We start from the raw sequence: 22,242 nt of genomic DNA, 5'->3' as shown, positions 1-22,242 counted from the left end.
ATCCCTTTCGCTTGACTTCGTCAATACGCCATCTTCATCCTTCGTCCCATGCCTTGCTTGACCTCCACGTATACCGCTAGGATCACTCTTGACTCCGTCCTGCCTCCTTGATCGTCCGGCACCAAGCTCCCTGCTTAGTCCCGATCATTCCGCCGTCGACCACTAAGTTGTATCCATTACCTGCACACCATGAGACAAGCAAACACATTTCTTCAATTCCAAAAACATCTCTAAGTTAGCACAAAATCAACAACTTCAACTCAGAGCATATTCTACAGAAAACGTTAACACCGGATGTTCTGGTGTGTTCTGCTCCTGAACACCGAACCATCCGGTGAGTTCAACTCCATTTTGCGAACAGAAATCTTGCTCTCTGCAAAAAAAAAGGTCAGGTGCAAGCTTCCAGTGTTAACTCTCAATACGCCGAATCATCCGGTACCTTTAACTCCACCAGACTTATTTTCTGCAACCTCTCTGTAAGAATTAGTTCGATGTTCACAAATACCTACACCGGACTATCCGGTGGCTTCTTCAGATTTGGCGCCAACTTCAGAATTCAAACTTTACCGCGCACTGAACAATACTCCAACGCTCACTGAGGGCATCACTGGATCATCCGGTGTGTTGAACTCAATTTTCCTCGAAACATTCATTCTCTGGTTCCATAAAATTTATTATAATAATCACTATAAAATCAGTTTCAACCATAAAACCACTCTAAAAAATTTAGATCTGCCAAACATGCACCAGAAGCAACGCGTAGATGCAAGTTGCACAGGCAAAGGTACATTTATACATTGTGAGATATCACCATGTCGGTAGCGTGAGGTGACGTGCAATAAAATTCCTCCAACAAAGTATAGATCAGTTAATTGGTGTAGGCAATCAACCACTGTACGACTGGCGTCTTCCACAAACATATCAGTCACCAAATTTAATCGACAACGACTTTCCTGTCCATTATATTACTGTCAAAGTTGGGGTAGGCACGGTCAAAGTTGGGGTAGAAATTAAGGCCATGTCGGTGTCCAAAATAATCTGTATTTATTTGTGACTATCCAATTATGTATGTCTCAGGTCTTCACGCGCTGCAGTTCAGTCAAAACTCCACGACGCGGCGGCCGGGTTCGTCAGTCACACAGGCCGTCACCTTCGTTGCACTGGCGCCAACAGCATCGGCTACTCTCAAATCATCACTGACGGACGACTCGACCATCCGCTTAATATCGCAGCGTGCTGCTGTGCTGCTGCCTATAAATCGCCGACGGCTGCAAAATCACTCGAAAATCGACATGATGCTAGCTTTCAGCATGGCCACCGCGGATTTCCTGCTCCTCGTAGTCATCGTAGCAGCTGCTTCCTCTTCCTTCACCGGCGTCCACGCGGGCGCCGCCTGTGCGCCCAAGGAGAGGGACGCCCTCCTGGCGTTCAAGCAAGGCATCACCAGCGACCCCGGGGGCCTCCTGGCGTCATGGCAGCCAGAAGATGAGCATGACTGCTGCCAGTGGGAAGGAGTCCAGTGCAGCAACCTGACAGGCCATGTCCTCGAGCTGCACCTCAGCAGCGGAGATCTGACCAGCGGAGGTCTGACCGGAGAGATAAGTCATTCTCTGCTCTCCTTGCAGCATCTTGAATATGTCGATGTCAGCTTCAACAACCTCCAGGGGCCGACCGGCCAAGTCCCAGAGTTCCTAGGATCTTTCAAGAACCTAAGATATCTTAACCTCTCTAGCATACCGTTTTCCAGTAGGGTGCCTCCTCAACTTGGCAACCTCTCAAAGCTGCAGTATCTTGATCTTTCATACACTGGTTCGCAGCAGCAGTACATGTACTCCACTGATCTCTCGTGGTTGACACACCTACCTTTGTTGCAGTACCTCGACATGGGGTCGGTAAATCTTAGCATGGTAACTGATTGGCCGTATGTGGTGAATATGTTGCCTTCTTTGAGGGTCCTTATTCTTGATGATTGCTCGCTAGCAAGTGCAAACCAATCGCTCCCACACCTTAACCTTACAAACCTTGAGGAGCTCGATCTCTCCTTCAATAGCTTTCAACACCCAGTTGCATCTTGTTGGTTTTGGAACCTAACAAGCCTAGTGTACCTCTCCGTCCACGAAACTGCGCTGTACGGACAACTCCCAAGTACGCTGGGAGACATGGTATCCCTTCAAGTACTAGACTTGTCAGATAATAGTAATAACTTGAGCATGACGACGACAAACTTGAAGAACCTATGCAACTTGACTGTTCTAGATCTTGATGCATCTCTTTCGTATGGAAATATAACAGAGTTGATTGAGAGGTTGCCGCAGTGTTCATCAAACAAGTTGCAGGAGTTGCATCTATTCTCAAACTACCTGGTAGGGTTCCTACCAAGCATCATGGGGCACTTGACCAGTATAGTCACTCTTGATCTCGGTTGGAACAACATTACTGGACCTGTCCCTGCAGCATTTATAGGGCATTTTGCACATTTGAGGACCCTTGACCTCTCTTTCAACCACCTCACTGGACATGTGCCATCTAAAATAGGTCATTTTGCACATTTGAGGACCCTTGACCTCTCTTTCAACCACCTCACTGGACATGTGCCATCTGAAATAGGTATGCTAGCTAATTTGACTGCATTGGATCTAAGCGGCAATGACTTGGATGGTTCGATCACAGAAGAACACTTGGACGGTTTACGAAGCTTAGAGTACATAGACTTATCTAAGAATCAATTGAAGATTGTGGTGGGTTCAAAATGGCAACCCACATTTAGACTACAAAAAGCATATTTTGCATCGTGCCAGGTCGGTCCTCTATTTCCTGCATGGCTTAAATGGCAAGTGGATATTCTTTGGCTTGATATCTCAAACACAGGTATAATAGATCGGCTTCCAGATTGGTTTTGTAATACATTTTCAAAGGCCAAATCCTTGGAAATCTCCAATAATCAAATCTGTGATGGCTTACCAACAAATATGGATATCATGTCATTGGAAGTACTACATTTCAGTTCAAGCAACCTAACCGGTCAAATACCTCCATTGCCAAGAAACCTCAGCATGTTGGATATCTCAAGAAATTCTTTATCAGGACCCTTGCCATAAAATTTTGGGGCGCCAAAGCTAGATTCTATTATATTGTATTCTAATTACATCAGTGGTCAGATACCAACATCTATTTGTGAATTGAGCTTGTATGCCTTGGATTTGGTCAATAATCTTTTTGAAGGAGAAGTTCCCCAATGTTTAAATATGTCAGGAATGACTTATCTATTTTTAAGTAACAATAACTTCTCTGGCAACTTCCCACCATTTCTACGAAGCTGCACGAGTCTGTCTTTTCTGGATCTATCATGGAATAGATTCTCAGGAACATTGCCAATGTCGATCGGGAGATGCAGTTCATTGAAGTTTTTAAGACTGAATCACAACATGTTCTGCGGGCATATTCCAAACAACATCACAAGTCTCACAAATCTTTATCATCTAAATCTTGCAGCCAATTGGATATCAGGTGTCATACCTCCGCATCTATCAAATCTAACATGTATGACAAGAATATGTATACTGGATTATTTTTTCAATGTTCCTGTCAGTCTCCAGGTTTTAGTTGGTGATTTATTAATAGAGACCAAGGGGCAACAACTCAATTACCATGGTGCGGGTCTATTGGAGATACTGAGCATTGACTTCTCATCCAACCATTTAACTGGTAAAATTCCAGACGGGATAACATCTCTTGATGGATTGGTAAATCTGAACTTATCTCGGAATCAACTGAATGGAGAAGTTCCTGACAAGATTGGGGCCATGCAGTCGTTGGAGTCACTTGACCTCTCCAGCAACAATCTTTTTGGAGAAATCCCATCAAGCATATCAAATTTGACATATTTAAGCTTTTTGGGCTTGTCTTACAATAATCTAACAGGAAGAATACCTTCAGGACGTCAACTTGACACTCTCTATTTGGAGAATCCCTCTATGTACGATGGAAACACCGGTCTATGTGGGCGTCCTCTTCAAAGGAATTGTGGAAGCAATAATACATCTGAGCATGGAGACGAAAAGAGAGATGAACATCATTCTGGGCCAATGTTCTTTTACTTTGGACTTGGCATCGGATATGTAGTTGGTCTATGGGTGGTGTTTTGTGCCCTACTATTCCTGAAAGTGTGGAGGATTGCTTATTTTCGCCTAGTCGACAGGTTTTATGATAAAATTTATGTGTTTGTGGTTGTAACATGGAAAAGCTTTACTAGAAAGGCAGACGTACGCTAAGTGGTAAAAAAGAACTAATGGTGACGTAGCTTCCATTGGAATGAAGTTCTACGAATACTTGGAAGGTGAACAGCTGAAGTGGCATTTAGCAACATCTATATTATATTGTGTATCTTGTTTTGGGTGAAGTTGTAATAATGGATGTTCGAGTAAAGCCCCTAAAGCACATATATATGCAATGATATTTATTTGTACTCGTCGGTCACAATGAACCCAGTGATTTGCTTTTCTTCTGTTCCAGTTCTTATTCTATTTATCAGTTCAAAGTGCTCTCTCTTTCTCTCCTCTATACTGGATGTCAAAGAGAAGATTCGGTCCATATTATACCTCCTGTCTAAGCAAGAAGTTATGCAAAACAAATTACTACTACAATAACATCAACTTTTTAAGATTTGGTCAAAGATGGCTTCAAGAAAACAAAAGTTGAAAGCACAATTAAGAAAAAATTACCTTATCATCAAGAACAGAGGATGTACACATTTGATCAAAGTTGCGAAAGTTAAGTATGTCTAATTTTGGCTCTCATGGGAACCAAAACAAATAGCCTCTTCAAATAGTTTCTGGCAAGTTTCCATCTTCTGTGCAGAATTTTCATAAGCTACGATTCTTAGATTTTGCATGTAACAACTTCACTAAAAGACTGCAGGTATAGATGATTCATTTTTTCTCATTGAGTGATAGCTCAGTTGATAGAGTCTCCAGCTGAGAGTCCGTCTATCTAAACTCCTAACTCGTGTGCTAATAAAAAGTGGGTACCTCTTTGAAAATTGGTTTCAACGAGTTTTCTAATTAACTAAGGTTCGGTACTCCCCTCTTTAAGACGAAGCCAAGGGGTTTCTTCCCGTGATCGAGTTTTTTTTTCCAGTTGTATTGTTGATAGCCAATGAGGGAAAAAAGAGGGAGTCATCAGTACATCTATAGTACCAACTTTGGGAAGAAGGAATAAACAGCCAGTTTTGGCAGAAAGCGTTCTGCTTTCACAAGAGCCTTTTGTCGGGTAAGTACGAAGAAAACAGAGCATGGCATGACATCAATATACACGAGTGATAGAACGAACTTCCCAGAAATCTCCTCTACAATTGCTACCTAGTAGATTGCTCGTGTACACCCAAGGAAAAACAGATGAAGCAGACAGGAAGGTGGTAATTGTCCTGAGAGCCATTTTTTAAAGATTAATGCTACCGTACTATCCGGTGACTTCACCTAATAATTTGATGCAACTTTCTGAGTTGTTTTGGATTTAGGGGCTGTTTGGTTCTTGCTCCTAAGAAGCCAAGTAAAAATTTGATCACGTCTTAAAAATTTAGCTTTTGTTTAGATCAAGGCCAAAATTTAGCCGCGTACTGAAAAATTGGCTGGCTAAATATTTTCTATAGCAAAGCTAGATAAGATTTTAGCATCTAAAATGGCCGCTTCAATTTTTGGCCAGCCAAAATTTTGACTTAGGCCTCATTTGGATAGGTTGCGGCTTCGGAGCTTCTAGCTAGCTGAGGAAGCGGTTGTGGCTATTTAATTTTAGTTGTTGACTTTTACAATAAACTTTTAGCTTCTTAGCACACCAAAAGCCAGAAAAACTCATCTCAACCTGCTTCTCAGCTTTTAGTTCATTTCAGCCACAACCGCTTCCTCAGCTAGCCAAAAGCCATCAGAAGCTGGTTCAAAAGTCAGCCGCTTGGATAGCTTCTGGCTCTTTTTAGGAAAAAGCCGCTTTTAAGCCCATCAAAACAGACGGATAGCCTCAAACCAAACACTACTTGACATGGCCAAATTTTAGTATGACCCCAATTTTTGCATGGCTTCCTAGGGGCGAAAACCAAACAACCCCTTAAAGCCTCTGGTGACCCACCGACTGTCCTTGGTGCTCCCGTTTTACAGACCAACGATTAGTTTCTCCCCTTCAACGGCTAATTTTTTAGGTTATCCCTATGTATTATACCATATTGCTCTGTCATTTGAAGGTGCTCTCACTCGTTGGAAAGCTTAGACACATATTGGAGAGATTGAGGCACTTTGGTAATAATATTAAAGATCAAGACAATTAGCATAAGATTAAGGATGAATAGTGTTAGTTTAGGCCTAGTCTGAATCTAGCTAGGTAATTAGAATAGAATGAATCAAGTGAGTGATCCACACTTATTACTCTTGGTGCTTGCTGGCACCTAGACGGTTTGGTAGCGGTATAGTCTTGTGAGACCCTCCAATTGAGTTTGTAGAGCGGTCGCAAGCCTTATAAGAAGGAGTGGCCTATGACAGAGTGGTGAAGCACTACCATAGTGAAGACGAGCAGTGGGAATCAGGGGTGAGACCTAGTAGGAGACCCACCGGCGTGAGGGGAGCTCTAACGGCTAGAATCATTGGAGTAGCCGAGCAGGGAGCTTGGCACTTGTGAGGGACTCTAACGTGGATTAGAGGTGAGAGGCAAAACCGATATCAAGGGAAAAAATCATCATGCTAAGTGTGCGCTCTCTAACTCATTTATATTTTACACTTATTTATTGCATCATTTAATTTTCACATGTACCTTTTCTAGAATTGCTATGTGTAGCTGTAGGATTGGAACCTAGGGTGGAAACTTATTACGATGGAGTGCCGCACTAAATAAATCTAAATTATAATTAGATAGAAATTGATTTAGGTTTATCTTATTGATTTAAGCTAATTAATTTTAGAAACCGTAATTCACTCTCCCTCTTAGACCATCACCAGTCCTTATAGACGTTTTTTTTGCAGTGTAGTACCAAAATTGCAAGTCCTGCTTCTTGTTACACTTTCTATATAGAAGTTTTTTACACCCTTGTGAACAAAAATGTTTGTAAGACTATGAGATTTGTAACTTTGTATAGATTTTCTAGTTAACATTCGCAAGATTTTTTTCACCACAAATTCATTCATTTTTGTGACCGTCGGATGTAGATCCAACCGTCTGCCTTCATCTGGCTCGACCTTATACAAGTCGTTGTCTTCCACAAGCAGATCGATCTACTCCAGTCCCAATCCACTACATGGCCTCCTGTTGACGATATACCCTAAGGTAATCTTTAATTCAGATTGGATCCGTGTGTGCGCCTTGCGGATAATGATATACGAGGGATTAGAACTATAATAGACTTCCAACATATGGCAGTCTATTAGTGGGGTCTATATAAGTGAAGTCGCGGGGCTGCGGGCGAAACAAATTCCATCACCCTGAAACTCTAGCCGTCTCCACGTGACCTCCCCACGAATCCCTAGCTAGGTGTATGGTGCCAGCACACCAGCGTACAGTGTTCCACCCCTGGACATGTGGATATCGTTGTGGCGCTGCTGCTGCTATTGTTGTTGTTGTTGTACTGATCGGCGACAAGACGCGAGGAGGAGCCGACCAGTTCGTAAAGAGATTGACTACTTTCTCTACACTCATGCGCACGACATTAGACCAGCCTTCTCCAACTCTTTTTTCGCTGCAATGTGCATCTAGTGATAACGATACATGATCGCCTACTCACATGGTTTCCTAGATGAACATGATAGAACTTTTGTTTTACGCTAGCGTAGCGTACCCGTTTCCCAACACCCTCACTGTTTTGCTTCTGCCGTCAACCTCACCCATTGGCGATCCTCTGTGACTGTGGTGGGTGGTGCCCCCGCTGCCTCGCCATCCCACGCGCTGCCTTCCGCCATCGCTAGATTATCCGACTTTTGTTGGAAATATACGAATTATTCTAATTTTATCATATTCTACTCGGAGGCATAATTCATAGTTGTTTACTAATACAAAGTGATCTACCGCTAGCAGCATACTATAACACATAATCGATAAGAATGACATGAACTCACAGTCAAGATTGATGAATAAAATGACTAGATACAGTGACGACTTGTAGTCATGCAGACCGAAGAGGAAGTTGTTGGGTTGATGAAGTCGAGCTTCCACAAGGGTGATCTGATCGATGTCGAGGAAGCAACTCCTTAGATGTAGTCAAAGTCAAGTCGAAGTGGCAGTGCACGAGCGGTCGTGCAGTTGCGCTGTCCAGAAACCTTATTGCCACCCCTCATACAGGCTTCACGACAGCAACGGTTCGGAGATACCACTCACCCTTAACCTCGGTGCACACCAAGGAGAGGGTCGGCGAGGTTCAGTAGCTCAACAAAAAACATAGCAAATTTTGATGAGAGAAAGATGAATAAGATTGATTTGCTCGCTGCCTTGTTGCCTCACAAAAAGCTCTACGTGCCAGGACATCTCCAGGACTTATATAGGCAACGGTACCTTACTAGTAATGGCTGTAATTATCCTCAATAAACAGCCATAAACATCACTAGTAACCACTTAATAAACAGCTACAAACAGCACTAGAGACCACTGAAATAAAAAACAATTAACCTCATTAATTGTCACTTATGGCTGACACAAATAGAAAGAGAAATAGCTTTGGAATTTTCAAAATTAGATCTCTTAATAAGCCAAATTCTAACAACTTCCACAGCAGCGGCCACCAAATCCCCAAAAATCCTGACCCCTGACCCTTACCTAAACCGAGATAGCCGGAGTTGCAGACCTCCCTGGAGAAAAAGGTCAGACCACGAATCTTCAAGCGCATCTCACGGTACGAAATTCACATTATTTCAGCCCCAAAAATCATTCGAACGATATTTAGCAATTCCGAAGTTTTAATCCTCATGATTCGTTAGGCTCTATGTTATGAAATTGTGGTAGTGTCACGTACATTGCTTTTGATAGATATCCTAGTATCCCTTACGGCAAATACGGTGTATAAATAGAGAGCATCGAGGCGACTTGCTCCGCCAGACCGCACATGCAGGATAGACAGAGTAAGTCAAGCGCGCATGTACTGAAGAGTAACTGCACGGGAACGCGTCCACCAGTATGGCTACCGCCACCGCCGCCAGCTTCTTGCACCGGTGCCTCGTCGTGCTCGTCATCCTCACAACCGCCGTTCACTCGCTCCTGCAAATCCGGCTGGGCAACGCGGCCGGTGACGGATTGTGCATACCGCGCGAGAGGGACGCCTTGCTGGCCTTCAAGCAAGGTATCGCCAGCGACCAGGCAGGCCGCCTCAACTCATGGCGGCGAGATGACCGTGAGCAGGACTGTTGCCGGTGGAGAGGCGTCCGGTGCAGCAGCCGGACTGGCCACGTCCGCGAGCTTCAACTCCGCAACACAACCTAGATGGATTGTGTGTTTATCTATGAATACATGACCTGTCAATCAGTCATTGTGATTCACACAGAAATTGCAAGCAGCAACGTTGGGAAGACGTCCATTGTTGTGACTCATGCAGAAAGTTTTTATAAACAGAGTATCTCACCTTTTTCGTGATTTATTGTTGCTGGAACAGCTAAAGGAAGGACTTGAAGGCCGTATACATCTCATGCTAGCAGGAGCAGCACCTTTGCCAAGGCAAATCGAAGAGTTCATGCGGGTAACCAGCTGCAGTGTCTTTGTACAAGGATATGGTAAGAGCTTCAGACCATATTAGCATTTTAGCACGATTCAGTTCGGTTCTTATGGATGGCAATATGCCGTCCCTGAAATGGGCTACGGCGCGCTATCAGACACGCCCCGGGGTGAGATCTGCTTGAGGGACCACACCTTGTTCTCTGGGTACTACAAGCGCCCTGACCTCACTGAAGAAGTGTTCTCAGATGGCTGGTTCCATACAGGTGCAGAATTATTTCTCACTTCCTTCTAGCTTACTGAATGATCAGTTAGTGAAGGTGATTAATTTGTCAGAAACTTGCCATCACCTTAATTATGTATGCAGGTGATATTGGAGTGTGGCAACCCGATGGGACGATGAAGATCATCGACAGAAAGAAGAACATCTTCAAGCTATCCCAGGGAGAGTATGTAGCAGTTGCGGTCCTGGAAAGCGCATACACACAGTCCCGTCTCGTCGCATCGGTACGCCAATTGAAGCCAACAAAAACTAAACCAAAGTACTTGAGCACGTAATTATGCTCCGATTCAACTAACCTTGAGGCTGGCTCCTCTCTGAACCAGGTTTGGGTCTATGGGAACAGCTTCGAGTCATTCCTTGTTGCTGTGGTTGTCCCTGAGAGGCAAGCTCTTGAGGAATGGGCGGCAGCAAACAAGAAGCCCGGTGACTTTGCAGAGCTGTGCAATGATCCGAAAGCAAGAGCGTACATTCAGGATGAGCTGAACAAAACTGGAAAGAAACTCGGGGTAAGTCGATACTCGATATCCGAGCGATCATATGTAGCCAACTTTCATGTTTAATGCTCAGTTCTTCAGAACAGAAAAATAACAATCTTGTGCCATGCTTGCAGTTGAGAGGCTTTGAGATGCTGAAGGCAGTTCACCTAGAGCCGGTACCATTCAGCATAGAGAAGAACCTGATCACACCAACTTTTAAGCTCAAGAGACCCCAGCTGCTCAAATATTACAAGGTTTGAGGGAACGTCTCTTTCTTCACTCTGTTCTGATGATTTCGTTAAGAATGCGATAATGTTCATAGTTTTATTCATAAAAGGAAGAAAACTTTTCGCAGGATCGCATTGATCAGCTGTACAAGGATGCCAAGGAGGGAAGAACTACAGTGTGAAATAATATCAGCAAGTGGTTATGAGCATTGTGATTCTTCAGAAGCGTGTACATATCAATAATACGATTCAAGAGTTAACGCCTTTTTGTGGCATGTTTCGAGGTGTAAGAACAGAGAGTTACTTGGCTAAGGAGCTGTGTGATAGCTCATACTGCTGTAAATTTACTCCCATCTGTCATTCAAGACCTGAACCCGACATAAAATTTGCGTTAAAAAAGAAAACAGATGAGATGAACGTGACGGAGCGCCATGAGATCTTTACTCGATTTGGATAGCAGTTTAGACTCCGCGTTTAAGCCTAAGCAGAATAATCTGAGCAGAGGAGAAGTGTTTTTATTTGATTAGACATTTCCGTATTTTATGTCTCATATACCGGGTTCATGTTTCTTAGATAGTGGCTGTGCGCATCTTAATTATATAGCGGCTAAAATTTTATTTTATACGGTTGTATTAGTTTGATGTAACTATAAGAATTAATAAAGTTTAAAAAAAACAGATATGGGAAATAGTGCTGCATGGAGCTTCGAAGACAAAAATCATATCCTTATCCGAGAATGGTTTGCGCGGGTGATGTTTGTACTACAAAATTTGCATGTAAAGCTATTATTATTTATTATTACCAGATATACTATGTAAAGAAGTCGCCTGTCTTCTTTTATGCATGGGAAATAGTGCTCTATGTAAAGAAGTCGCCAGTCTTCTTTTCCTTGAAGTCGGGGTCACTTTTTTTTGTGACCATTGAAATGAAATGTATCTATGACGCGAGTATCCTCAGACTGTTTTTCTTCTGCTGCTTTTTAAAATTGAACGAACGAAGAAAAATGATAAAGGCTGACCCGCAAATCACGCCGTGGAAAGGACTCGGTTAAAGGTCCTCGCGATTGGCCCGCTGCAGGGAAGCATGGAGCCCTCTGTTTGTACTGTCTTGCCACGAGTTTTTTTTATTTTTATATTTTTTTGAGTTTAAATTTAAATAAATAGATTTCCGGCGAAAAGATTTACAAAAGTAGGTGCGCACCGCCCTCTCAGAGGGCGGGTACGGGTGCTAACCGCCCCCTGAGAGGGCGGTAGGCCTAACCGCCCCCTCAGAGGGCGGCAAGAGGGGCTAACCGCCCTCTCAGGGGGGCTAGCCGCCCTCTGAGAGGGCGGTTAGGGGATTTTTTCATGTAAAATTAATTTTTTTCCATTTTATCCTATAAAAATATATTATTTTTTAATTGAAGGAAAAAAAAAAGAAGAGGTGTAAGGAAATTAAGAAATTAAATTTGGAGTAGGTTATGTAATAACGGGAGGAAAAAATCAGTAATTAGTAGTTACAGTATTTTACGTGGGTATGGGGTGTGAACGAGGACAAACATAGTATTGAACACATGGTGAAAACATTACAATACACTGTAACCGCGACGACACGATGAGAAAACAAAGGTGGCATGTACGGTTCGCACTAAGACCTTATTAGTGCGCCGATCCTAATCATAACATGCCTTAGGGAAGGAAAGTATGTCGGGTTACATTAGGTACTCTCTACTGCGTGCATCTAGGATACTTTCCCTTTCGGAGGGCATCGGGACCTGCCGCCTTAGCACGGCGGGCTCTCTCCCGCTTCCTTTCCCTCTCAGCCTCTCGAGCCTGAGCCACGGTACGGTCGTGCGCCGCCTTCCTCATGCGCTCTTCTTCCTCCCGCTTGAGACGAAGTTCCTCTTGCTGTTGCTCGTACTCCCGACGTGCGTACGCTTCCCTTCTCCACCTCATGTTCATGTCGACCCACAGCTTCTGTGAGTCATTTTGCTTATTGTCGAGCCACTGAATAAAATCACAGAGCGGTGGAGGGGACTGAACAAATGGAACAAGATGAGCGGTTAGTAAAAGAGGGTGCGTAATCGGAAGAGATGAGGCGGACATCTGTTACCGTACCGGTCGATAACCAGTTGTTGCATTGCGAGGCTTATCATACTCGTAGTTGGCACACATGAAGAAGCGTAGTCCATAGGTGTATGAGATGTCCCGCGACTCGCGGAGCTTACAAAGGTCACCACAGAAGCACATTGGTGGTTCGAGACCTTCAGGTACGGTAGTCCCCCAATGTTTCTTTGGTGGGCTCGATGGAGCTGAGGAAGACATTGCACTTGAGAGATATGAGAAATGAGCGATGCTTCTCCGTAAGGAGGTTTGGCTACTTATAGTTGGGGGAGGCAGGAGCATTGGATTCGCTCTTAAAGAAAGGAATTAGGGCATGGGCGTAGCTGGCGGGAGGAGCATCGGATTCCATCTTGAAGAATAGGACAGTTTTGTCGTTGCCCATGGTCAGAGATTCCACGTTTATTGGTACCCGTGTTGTCATTTACTGATTTGAAAAAGCTGGGTAGTGTTGTCACATTGTGTTATCAAGTCATGGTTAAAGTTTAGTGGTGTGGTCACTTGTTCATTGAACGTGTCTGAATATGAAATGCATTTATGAAATGCTAAGTCGACCATACAAAGTGAACGTGTCTTAATACATATGAGCACATCACGAAGCGAATACGCATATGTTAGTTACAAAAAATGTAAAATGCTACTCATGCCTCCCTCGTTGCCGTCGTCCGTGCGCCCCATCGTGGTCCCGATGCCGCTGGTTAACCCTCACGTGACCCCTGGAGTAGGTGAGGGGGTCAGGTGGGCCGACGTGTCTGCTAGGCCTAGTAGGGACCACCGGTGTCGAGGGCTCGTCATGCGTGGGCTGGGTCCGAAGCGGTGCACTGGAAACCTGGGACCGCTGAAGGACGTCGTAGTCAGGTGTGCCCCTGAAGAAGTCACGGACGATGTTGTATGCGGTGTCGGGGCCAGCCTCATCCTCTTGACTAGGGTAGGAGGACTGTGAAGGCTCGACAGGCGTCCATGTGTACTGGCTGGAGGGGCCTGTGAATAAATAATCACGTTAGATACGAACAATATGGTATTGAAAGTAGTAGTAAAAAATGTATAATTGTACCTGCGTGGTACGATGGTGCAGCAGAAGAAGGCCACGCTGACGTGCCGTAGTACGTTGCGGGGGGGAGGGGGTAGGGTGTGGGGCCGCCGAAGACGGACCGGCCTCGTCACCGAAGTAACCTGAGCACAGTTCTAACTTATTTTGCTGAAAGTACTAGAAATTAGGAAGAAGGGTTCCCGGAGTACCTGACTGTGGACGTACAGGGCTCAATCTGCGAGGCTGCGTCGAGACTTGTGCAGACGGACCTAATGAATGTTTAATAACAATAAGTAAAGGATATTGATCAATACTTTTCAAAAGTATAATTCGTACCATGTTGCTCGGACCCTCCAAGACGTGATAGGAGGGGTCGTGTGGGTGCCGACACTGAAGAACGTCGGTGCACGTCTGACGGCCGAGACGACTCGGTGTGTGCACCACTCGTCCTGGGAGGCGGCCCTGCTGCATCTATGGTAGATCGGCAGGAGGTGAGTTTCAGGGCGCACGTCGTCTTATCGAAAACCCGTCTAATGAAGCTCGCAACATCCGACGCACTTAGGTGATGCCCTTGCCGGACGCGGTCCATGGCAGCAGCTGCATCCCTATTTACATCATAAATGATATCTGTCTGTGGATACGAACAATAGTAAACAATTAAAGTATACGGTTATGTTCATTCAATATGTAGTATGGACTTCAGAAAATGACTTACTGCTAAAGCGGCGTCCTCGTCCCAATGCACCGGGTATGTCTCCGTTGTCGATGCGACGTGGCCCCGGACATCATCAGGGGTGTAGGTGACACGAGTCCGCGTACGAGGTACGTACCACCGTAGGTACTCCGTAAAGTTTCCCTCGGTGTGGGGACGCGCCTCATCAACGACGTCCTGTAGCGCTTGGGCCCATGTTGCCACGTAAGGGGCCAAGCGGTCCGCCCAGAGGTGGCCAGCTGGCTGGCCTTTCCGCGTGTACCTGCATTGAAACCATGTTAAATGTAAGGCAAACTGAAATGAAGGTTGCTCAAACAAAAATTTATCAAATGTACCTGTGGACGTGCAAGGGGACTGTACGGATGGGGACGAGCGGGAATGCCTGGTGACGGCCAAACTGCCGCATGACGCGCTGCGGTGAGTACTCTTCGACGTAGATGTCGAAGACAAGGGGCGCCTTGGTGAGCCAGTACTCCTCGTCACAGGTGCACAAGGGTGACAATCCCGACCCTGCACGTGTATGAACGGCCCGAACGTTGTATGGCTCCCATACCACATCGTTAGGACGTAGCCTGTCAAACTGGGTACGAAAATGCTCGTACGCGCTGCGAGGCTGCTCGTGGGCCCAGTGTGGCTGAGTGACAAACATCAATACAGATATTTAGAGAGTAACATAGTACGAACGAAACTGTTAATGTAAATTACGTACCCATCGACGACACCACAGCGAAGCCATTATCGGCGCGTCCTCTTCCTTCTCACCGTACCACTCCTCTGGGTACGGGGAGCGATCCACCACCGGCCTACCTATGGCGAAATGCTCGTACGACCATAGCTGAAGAAGAAGTGGACACCCGGCAAAAGTGGCTAGCGCCTCCTTCTTCATGCATGCGTCGCAGAGCGCCCGATACGTCGCAGCAAGAACAGCTGATGCCCAGCTGAACTGCGGTACATCCTCTGCATGCGCGTCCGCTATCGACTGGGCGTACGGCACAAGGGTCCTCGTAACCAGGTGGACTTGGCCACTAGTGAACATCACCCACCCAAACAACCAAAGGAGGTAGGCCTCCAAATGTCTCGAGACCGCGTATGCGTTGGCTTGTGGGTGGATGTACGTCGGCTGCATATATGACTGGTGTCAGAAATAATCATTACGACATAATTTGTTAGGAATCGATAGGTTGCATGTTACCATACCTGGAATTGTAGGATCCACTTCTTCGTTGGCCCTCGTGCATCGGCTAAGAACTCAGGCACGTACGGGGGTGCATCCTCCTTTCGCTCCACCGGCCCAAATCGCTGATGCATGTCGTTCATCCAGTCAGCCTGCATATCGATCACCCCAACCGCAGCTCCCGCGCAAGGAAGGCCTAAGAGGTAGGAGACGTCCTGCAGGGTCGGGGTCATCTCTTCGCACGGTAGGTGGAACGTATGTGTCTCCGGCCTCCAACGGTCGACCAGTGCTGCTATCAGCAACCGATCGAAGTAGAAACGACGGGCTGCAACCTCGGGGTCCTCCGTCGTTCGGGCCTCGACCAACCGGCAAAGCGGTACGAGTCCGGCCGCTCCCAACCTATAAGTATTGCAGTACATCAATAATATGTAACAACAACAGCGAAATGATATGTAACACCATCAGCTTTTCTAAGTACCTGTGGGTCCAGCGCTCGTCTACCGTCAGCAGCTCTCCAGGGCCTCGTGGGCGAAACACTCCTAGGTCCGTCTGGTGCTCGGCGGATAAGAAGCTGCGATGCTTCTTGTCCACGGCAGGGTCCAAAAGCTCTGGGGTCGAAGGCTGAGCCATCTCTGCATTTGAAAGACATGTACATTAGTACATTGAGAAATAAATACAAGAACAACAAACTTCGAATGCAAATTAACCGTACACGAAATTAACACATATTAATACAAAGTACAAAACTAGCTGACCTACACAACAGGTGCATCACCGCTTGCACTTTTGGGACAATATTTGTAAGTGTGACCTACTTCATTGCACTGACTGCATCGCTGCATCCTAGGGCCAGCCTCGGATTCATCCATATCGTTACGAATCCGTCGAGATTGTCTTCGGCCCGGTGCATTCTTCATCTTTCCCAAATCAGGCACATATATTCTTGAAGGCCCTGGGTTACTTGTAAAAGTGTCAACAATGCCGTAACCATACAGCTCCTGGTTCCAGGTGTTCAGTACTTGATCTTTCATGAAATATTGTGACACATATTGCCTTGGAAGCATATGGTGCTCCGCGCACGCAGCTATGACATGTGTATAAGGTTTGTGGAGTAATTGTGGCTTCTGACAACTACATATGCATGTCCCACTCCTTAGCACACACTCTTGAACATGCCGCTCACGTCTACCCCCCTCCGACCCTAATCCTGACACAGGACACTGAACCTGTACTCTGCTGTACCCTCTTGATTTGCGCGATGCATGTGGGCCTTCCTATTTGCCTTCTCCATATACTCACATAGCATCCGGCCATAAAGCATACGATTGTCCTCCATTACAACCTTAGCAACTGCAAACCGATCAATGAAGTACTTGCAGGTGCCATGCAAAATGCCTTCTACAATTCCAACTAGTGGTAGGGACCTCATTCCTCTCATGACCCAGTTATAAACCTCTGCAAGGTTTGTAGTCATCACTCCATACCTGGCACCACCACTGTCGTACAGCAGAGCCCATTTTTCATTGGGCTCATTGCGTATCCACTGTGAAAAGCTCCTAATAGATGAGCCAGATCTCCGTACAATCTGCGGAGTATCGGTTGGGAGCCGACCGAGAGCTATTGGTTCCTCACGGTTAGGTGCGGCCTCCGCAGTTTGTTTAAGAGTCAGTTCATCAAGTCTTGCCCATAATGCTTTGAACTTACGTTGTTGGTTCTGACTGCACAACTTCTTGAAGAGCTTCATTAACTCTTTGTTTTTAAACTGTCTGTAGAAGTTCGCACCCATATGGCGCATGCACCACCTGCTTTTGAGATCTGGCCACTGTACTGGTACACCCCGTCGCACGCTACCGTGTTGCATATCCAGCAAAGCCTGCAACAATCCTGCATGTCTATCATGAATGAGACACACAGCTGGTCGGTCAAGAACAATTGCATGCTTCACTCACTCTAGGAACCAATACCAGTTGTCCCCATTCTCACTCTCCACGAACGCAAACCCTAGTGGCAGCACTTGGTTGTTACCGTCGACCCCTATTGCAGACAATATCTGCCATTTGTACTTCCCAGTTAGGAATGTTCCATCTAGGCATATGATGGGTCGGCAATATCTAAATGCTTTGATAGTTGCACCGAATGCAAAGAAAGCACGCTGCAACATTCTTTTTCCGTTGTACTCCACATCAGTAGAGGGGTAATGCTTGATATCATAGTAGCTGCCTGGATTTCTTGCACAAATTGTGGCTAATTGACGAGGTAGATTGTGATACGAATCTTCATATGTACCGAACCTAATCTCAATAGCCTTTTGTTTCGCCCTCCATGCCTTCGCATAATTTATTGTGTACTGGAACCTTTGCTCAATAGCACAGATTATTGATCGTGGCTCATACCTTAGGTTGTCCACAATCTCTCCGTACATAACATTTGCAATGAAAGCAGAAGACAGGTTCCGATGGGCGAACTCTATTTCCTCAATATGACAATTATGTTCCATAACTATTGAGCATTGCCAGTAGTCTGCCCATTTCCCTCTAAATGCGTGCACCCGCCAAGGGCACTCAGGAACCAAGCACTTCACATCGTACTCTCTTTTACTTGATTTAACAACCTTGAATTGCCTACGAAGAGACAACGACCAGAATTTCACAGCATCAATAACTGCCTCTTTTGTAGGGTACATAGCACCCTGTGACACCTCATTCTCATGGTATGGCCACGGTGTCTGGTCAGCCTCGCTAACCACCAACTTCAAAAATTCTTGATCCCGCCACTCCGCAGGAACTGCAGCATTACCCTCCTCATCAGAAGAATCCCCATCGGCAAGGCCTTCCTCCAACTCTTCATCCTTCAAATCCATATCTTCAATGATGCTAGGGATGTGCTCCCCTTCATCAGCTACACCCATCGGCTCCAGGTCTGGAACATCACCAACCTCCTCTCTGGACCCTACATTAGCCGCCTCTGACTCATCTTCCACTGCCTCACTTGGTCCTGCTACTGCTTCTTCAGAGTTCACCTCATTTTGATCTTTCAGGTACGCCGCAGCTAATAAAACAAGCGGCATACCACGTTCACAGCATATATCTACATACTGCCTCCAAGTTGATGTGGCTTCGATGGGAACAAACTCACCAAAGTATCCATGACTAGCACGGCTCAGAACACCTTTCAACTTCAGCTCATATTGCTACGGATCCAGTTGGAAAAACCGCATGAGCCATTTGCACACCCCCACAATAGTCCTCTCATTAGCTAAGCCCCTTCATAACATGGCGAAATCCAGAGAGATCTACACCGTTGGGACCGTACATAATTTCACCCTCACCATAATATATCTGAAAAATTAATTTATCTCTCATTCCTGGAAACACCCGCAAACATAACACATGTTAAGACAACAAACTATATTTCTGATTATCGGATAAAATAGTTTTTAAATGCTACCCTAGGTTCGCAAATTATCATCTACTGTTGACTCATACGTCTGCATGTACAAGTAATATACTATAAACTATATACTACAAACAACATACTAAAAATAATATACTACAAATAATATACTACAGGTAACAAATTGAAAATAATGTACTAATTTTCTAACTAAATTTTACAATTTTCTAAACCCTAGATCTAACTATCTAAAATCTATGTCATATACTACTACTGCACTAATTAACAACAATAAAAAGGATAAAAAGATTGACCTAAATTTTTTTTCCAAATCCGCAGCCCAAATGCAGCAGGGCTTCGCCGATCTCTCTTCCTCCCCTCTCCTCTCCTCTCTTCTCCTCTCTCTTCTCAATTTTTTTTCCTAATTTTCTGGTTCTTTCTCCAATTTTCGGGGTTTATATAGACTCAGGGTGCAGGGGGCCGGCGCGGGGCGGCGGGCGGGAGGCACCCTTACCGCCCTCTCAGGGGGCGGTAAGGACCTCTACCCGCCCCCTGAGGGGGCGGTTAGCTGTGGGGCCCGGGCGGGAAGGCCTACCGCCCTCTCAGGGGGCGGTTAGCACCCGTACCCGCCCTCTGAGAGGGCGGTGGGCGCCTACTTTTGCAAATCTTTTCGCCGGGAATCTATTTATTTAAATTTAAACTCGAAAAGATATAAAAATAAAAAAAACTCGTCTTGCCACCGGCGATCACGGCCGGGGAGAAGACTCAAGTGAAGACCCCGGCCATGGAAACGAGACCCACGAGCCACCATTAGGCGTGGATCCACCGTAGGCGCGAAGGGGACTCAAATCTATTTATCCTGGGTGTATTTGAGAGTCTCTTTTCGACTTTTAGGTATGGAAGTGAAAGAAAAAAAGAAAAAGGAAAAAGAAGTCCGCCACTTGCCATGATCGTTTCAAACACGTGCAAAGCTATGTACTGAATCACTCAGAGCAGGCGTGTTGGAACCCGCCTTTTGCTTAAAGCATCGATAAGTTATAAAGCAATCTGACTCTTGAGTCAACGACAGAAGATGCTTGACATGTACAATGAAACATGGGATAGCTAATGACAGAAAAGCCCCTAGATGAGCACGCGTATAACACACAAAGATGAGTACTCTAATAATTTCCTTGTCTCAAACTCACTGTGGATCTACAACACCGATATGCCCTAGTAAAAGAGACACTATGAAGATGTCATCTACAGCTGGAGTTTCGAAGGTACTTACGGAAGATAGACGTACAATTTCCTTGGTCTCCTTCTTAATGAGTATGCCAAGCCACCACTCGACTCAAACCTAGCACCCGGATGGAAAACTGCAATCTCCTTAGTGTTTTAGGCAATCAGAGCCAAGGTCACCAGGATTGGATAAGCCAATCCTCGGAAAAGATGAGAGGGAAGACACTATGCAAGGCATGCTAAGTATTGGAACTGGTGGCTATAAATATTTTCACCAAGAATAGATAGAGGTTTAATAATAATAGTGTCGAAGTTTAATCCCTGATAATGATTCCGGGGTATGCTGGATAGTAGGTGCGTGAATGAAGTTTCAGGAACTGGTCGTATGTGTCGATAGCGAACTCAAGGACACATGGAGTTATACAGGTTCGGACCTCCCGGAGGATAATAGCCCTACATGCTGTGTGTGTATGATCTCAGTTGATTACAGATGATGTTCTAGCTGGTTCCTAGACTCGATATGCCATGTCTTACAAACGGGGTCCTCATCCCTTTATAGAGTAGGGAGGAGGATAACTTACATGTGGGTCCAAACAGAAAGCCTCTGTTTATCCTAATATCTAACCCAGACCATCATTTCGGAAGATATGGCGTGCCCACTTGCTCTGAAGGCACCGTATAGCCTGACACCATGCGCCGCCATGTTAGCCTGCCAAGTCCTTCTCCGGAGCATTCAATGCTACGGGACGGAACAATGCCCCATTGCACCGTCTTCGTCCACTTGCCTGGTCAGGCTGCTGATGATAGACATACAATTTCCTTAGTCTCCTTCTTAATGAGTATGCCAGGCCACCACTCGACTCAAACCTAGCACCTGGATGGAAAACTGCAATTTCCTTATTCTTTTAGGCAATCAGAGCTAAGGTCACGAGGATTGGTTTATCCAATCCTCGTGACTATAGATTTTGGATATTATTACAAAAGGAGGAGAGGAAGACACTCTGCAAAGCATGTCAAGTATTGGAATCGGTGACTATAGATATTTTCACCAAGAATAGATAGGGGTTTAGTAATAATAGGCTATGTGATTATGATATTTCTTTTATGTGGCTTGTTATCTTATTTTTATGAATTTCCGCCTATGAGCTAAGACAATATAAATGATCAGGCTTTGTGCAGTGGAGGGGCCCGAACCTTATCCTTTTATCTAAAAATATCAATCCCAGGGAGAGATGTGCTGCAGGGACGTCAGATGCACTGGCTGGAGTGAGAAATGGGCCAGACAAAGCATTAAGGAGAAATTGGTGTGGCTAGTTTCTTTTCCTTTATGCTGTATGGGTAGGACAGGAGGTTGACGACAACTTGACCGTAAAGGCATAGACTGGAGCCGCTTATAATCATCACCAAACGGAACGATCACGGCCGGAGATAAGATACATGGGATAGCTAATGACGGAAAAACCCCTAGATGAGCACACGTATAATACAAGAAGATAAGATACTCTAATAATTTCCTTGTCTCAAATTCATGGTGGATCTACAACACCGATATGCCCTAGTAAACGAGACACTGCGAAGATGCCATCTACAGCTGGAGTTCCGAAGGTACTTACGAAAGACGGACTTAAAATTTCCTTAGTTTCTGAGAAATCAAGTTGAAATGTGCTTTGATTTATTTGTGATGAGTGATTGATATTGATATTTATTTGGCTTGATGATCTTCGGTTTTGCATGAACTTTGATATGATTTGAATTGATTTGGTATTTTATTTGAGTATATTGATTATGGACTAACTAAAATTGGACTTGGAGATATGTGTTTGCTTATCTCATAGTGTGTAGGTGATGGATGCAACTTGACGGTCACCAGCGGGATGATCAGGGCCAAACAGAGTGCTTGGTGCCAGACGATCAAGGTGAAAGTGCATCTAACCCTTATGTGTGGTTTTGGTAATTAA

General features: G+C 45.2%; 4 protein-coding genes and 1 long non-coding RNA gene across 6 annotated transcripts; 3 read left to right on the top strand and 2 right to left on the bottom strand.

Moving 5' to 3' along the window:
* Window positions 1-1,215: 1,215 nt before the first annotated feature.
* LOC133900943 (receptor-like protein EIX2) lies at window positions 1,216-3,098 on the top strand. The gene has a single exon (XM_062342242.1). It carries the CDS (start codon window positions 1,293-1,295, stop codon window positions 3,096-3,098), a length of 1,806 nt encoding a protein of 601 aa, XP_062198226.1. The 5' UTR covers window positions 1,216-1,292.
* A 147-nt stretch (window positions 3,099-3,245) lies between these two features.
* On the top strand, window positions 3,246-4,480 carry LOC133900946 (receptor-like protein EIX2). Its single transcript, XM_062342244.1, has one exon. The coding sequence runs from the start codon at window positions 3,246-3,248 to the stop codon at window positions 4,269-4,271; it is 1,026 nt and encodes a 341-aa protein (XP_062198228.1). The 3' UTR covers window positions 4,272-4,480.
* A 2,455-nt stretch (window positions 4,481-6,935) lies between these two features.
* On the top strand, window positions 6,936-11,007 carry LOC133900948 (probable CoA ligase CCL6). Of its 2 annotated transcripts, XM_062342247.1 has the most exons (7): window positions 6,936-7,302; window positions 9,611-9,728; window positions 9,828-9,935; window positions 10,037-10,176; window positions 10,276-10,458; window positions 10,563-10,682; window positions 10,784-11,007. In XM_062342247.1, the coding sequence occupies exons 2-7, from the start codon at window positions 9,644-9,646 to the stop codon at window positions 10,835-10,837; spliced, it is 690 nt and encodes a 229-aa protein (XP_062198231.1). In that variant the 5' UTR covers window positions 6,936-7,302; window positions 9,611-9,643; the 3' UTR covers window positions 10,838-11,007. The 2 variants fall into 2 exon arrangements, with proteins under 2 accessions (XP_062198231.1, XP_062198230.1); XM_062342246.1 differs by lacking the exon at window positions 6,936-7,302 and having other exon boundaries at window positions 9,513-9,728.
* Window positions 11,008-13,808: 2,801 nt separating this feature from the next.
* LOC133900950 (uncharacterized) lies at window positions 13,809-14,292 on the bottom strand. The gene is made up of 3 exons (XR_009906628.1): window positions 14,121-14,292; window positions 13,994-14,053; window positions 13,809-13,927 (listed from the first exon to the last, which is right to left on the bottom strand). It is a non-coding gene; the product is annotated as an uncharacterized LOC133900950 (long non-coding RNA).
* A 101-nt stretch (window positions 14,293-14,393) lies between these two features.
* On the bottom strand, window positions 14,394-16,376 carry LOC133901068 (protein MAIN-LIKE 2-like). Its single transcript, XM_062342364.1, has 4 exons — window positions 16,149-16,376; window positions 15,694-16,069; window positions 15,206-15,616; window positions 14,394-14,411 (listed from the first exon to the last, which is right to left on the bottom strand). The coding sequence occupies exons 1-4, from the start codon at window positions 16,298-16,300 to the stop codon at window positions 14,394-14,396; spliced, it is 957 nt and encodes a 318-aa protein (XP_062198348.1). The 5' UTR covers window positions 16,301-16,376.
* Between the last annotated feature and the right edge of the window lie 5,866 nt (window positions 16,377-22,242).

Source organism: Phragmites australis, chromosome 19 (assembly GCF_958298935.1).
Source record: "Phragmites australis chromosome 19, lpPhrAust1.1, whole genome shotgun sequence".
NCBI lineage: Eukaryota > Viridiplantae > Streptophyta > Magnoliopsida > Poales > Poaceae > Phragmites > Phragmites australis.
The sequence above is the reverse complement of the archived record's forward strand: the minus strand, read 5'-3'. Positions and strand labels throughout refer to the sequence as shown.

Coding starts and splice junctions, on each gene's coding strand:
- LOC133901068 (XM_062342364.1), bottom strand. CDS start 16,300: ATGGCTCAGCCTTCGACCCCAGAGCTTTTGGACCCTGCCGTGGACAAG. Junction 16,070..16,148: donor GACGAGCGCTGGACCCACAG/GTACTTAGAAAA, acceptor CAATACTTATAG/GTTGGGAGCGGCCGGACTCG. Junction 15,617..15,693: donor AGTGGATCCTACAATTCCAG/GTATGGTAACAT, acceptor TCATATATGCAG/CCGACGTACATCCACCCACA.
- LOC133900948 (XM_062342246.1), top strand. CDS start 9,548: ATGCAGAAAGTTTTTATAAACAGAGTATCTCACCTTTTTCGTGATTTA. Junction 9,729..9,827: donor TGTCTTTGTACAAGGATATG/GTAAGAGCTTCA, acceptor GCGCGCTATCAG/ACACGCCCCGGGGTGAGATC. Junction 9,936..10,036: donor AGATGGCTGGTTCCATACAG/GTGCAGAATTAT, acceptor TTATGTATGCAG/GTGATATTGGAGTGTGGCAA.
- LOC133900946 (XM_062342244.1), top strand. CDS start 3,246: ATGTCAGGAATGACTTATCTATTTTTAAGTAACAATAACTTCTCTGGC.
- LOC133900943 (XM_062342242.1), top strand. CDS start 1,293: ATGATGCTAGCTTTCAGCATGGCCACCGCGGATTTCCTGCTCCTCGTA.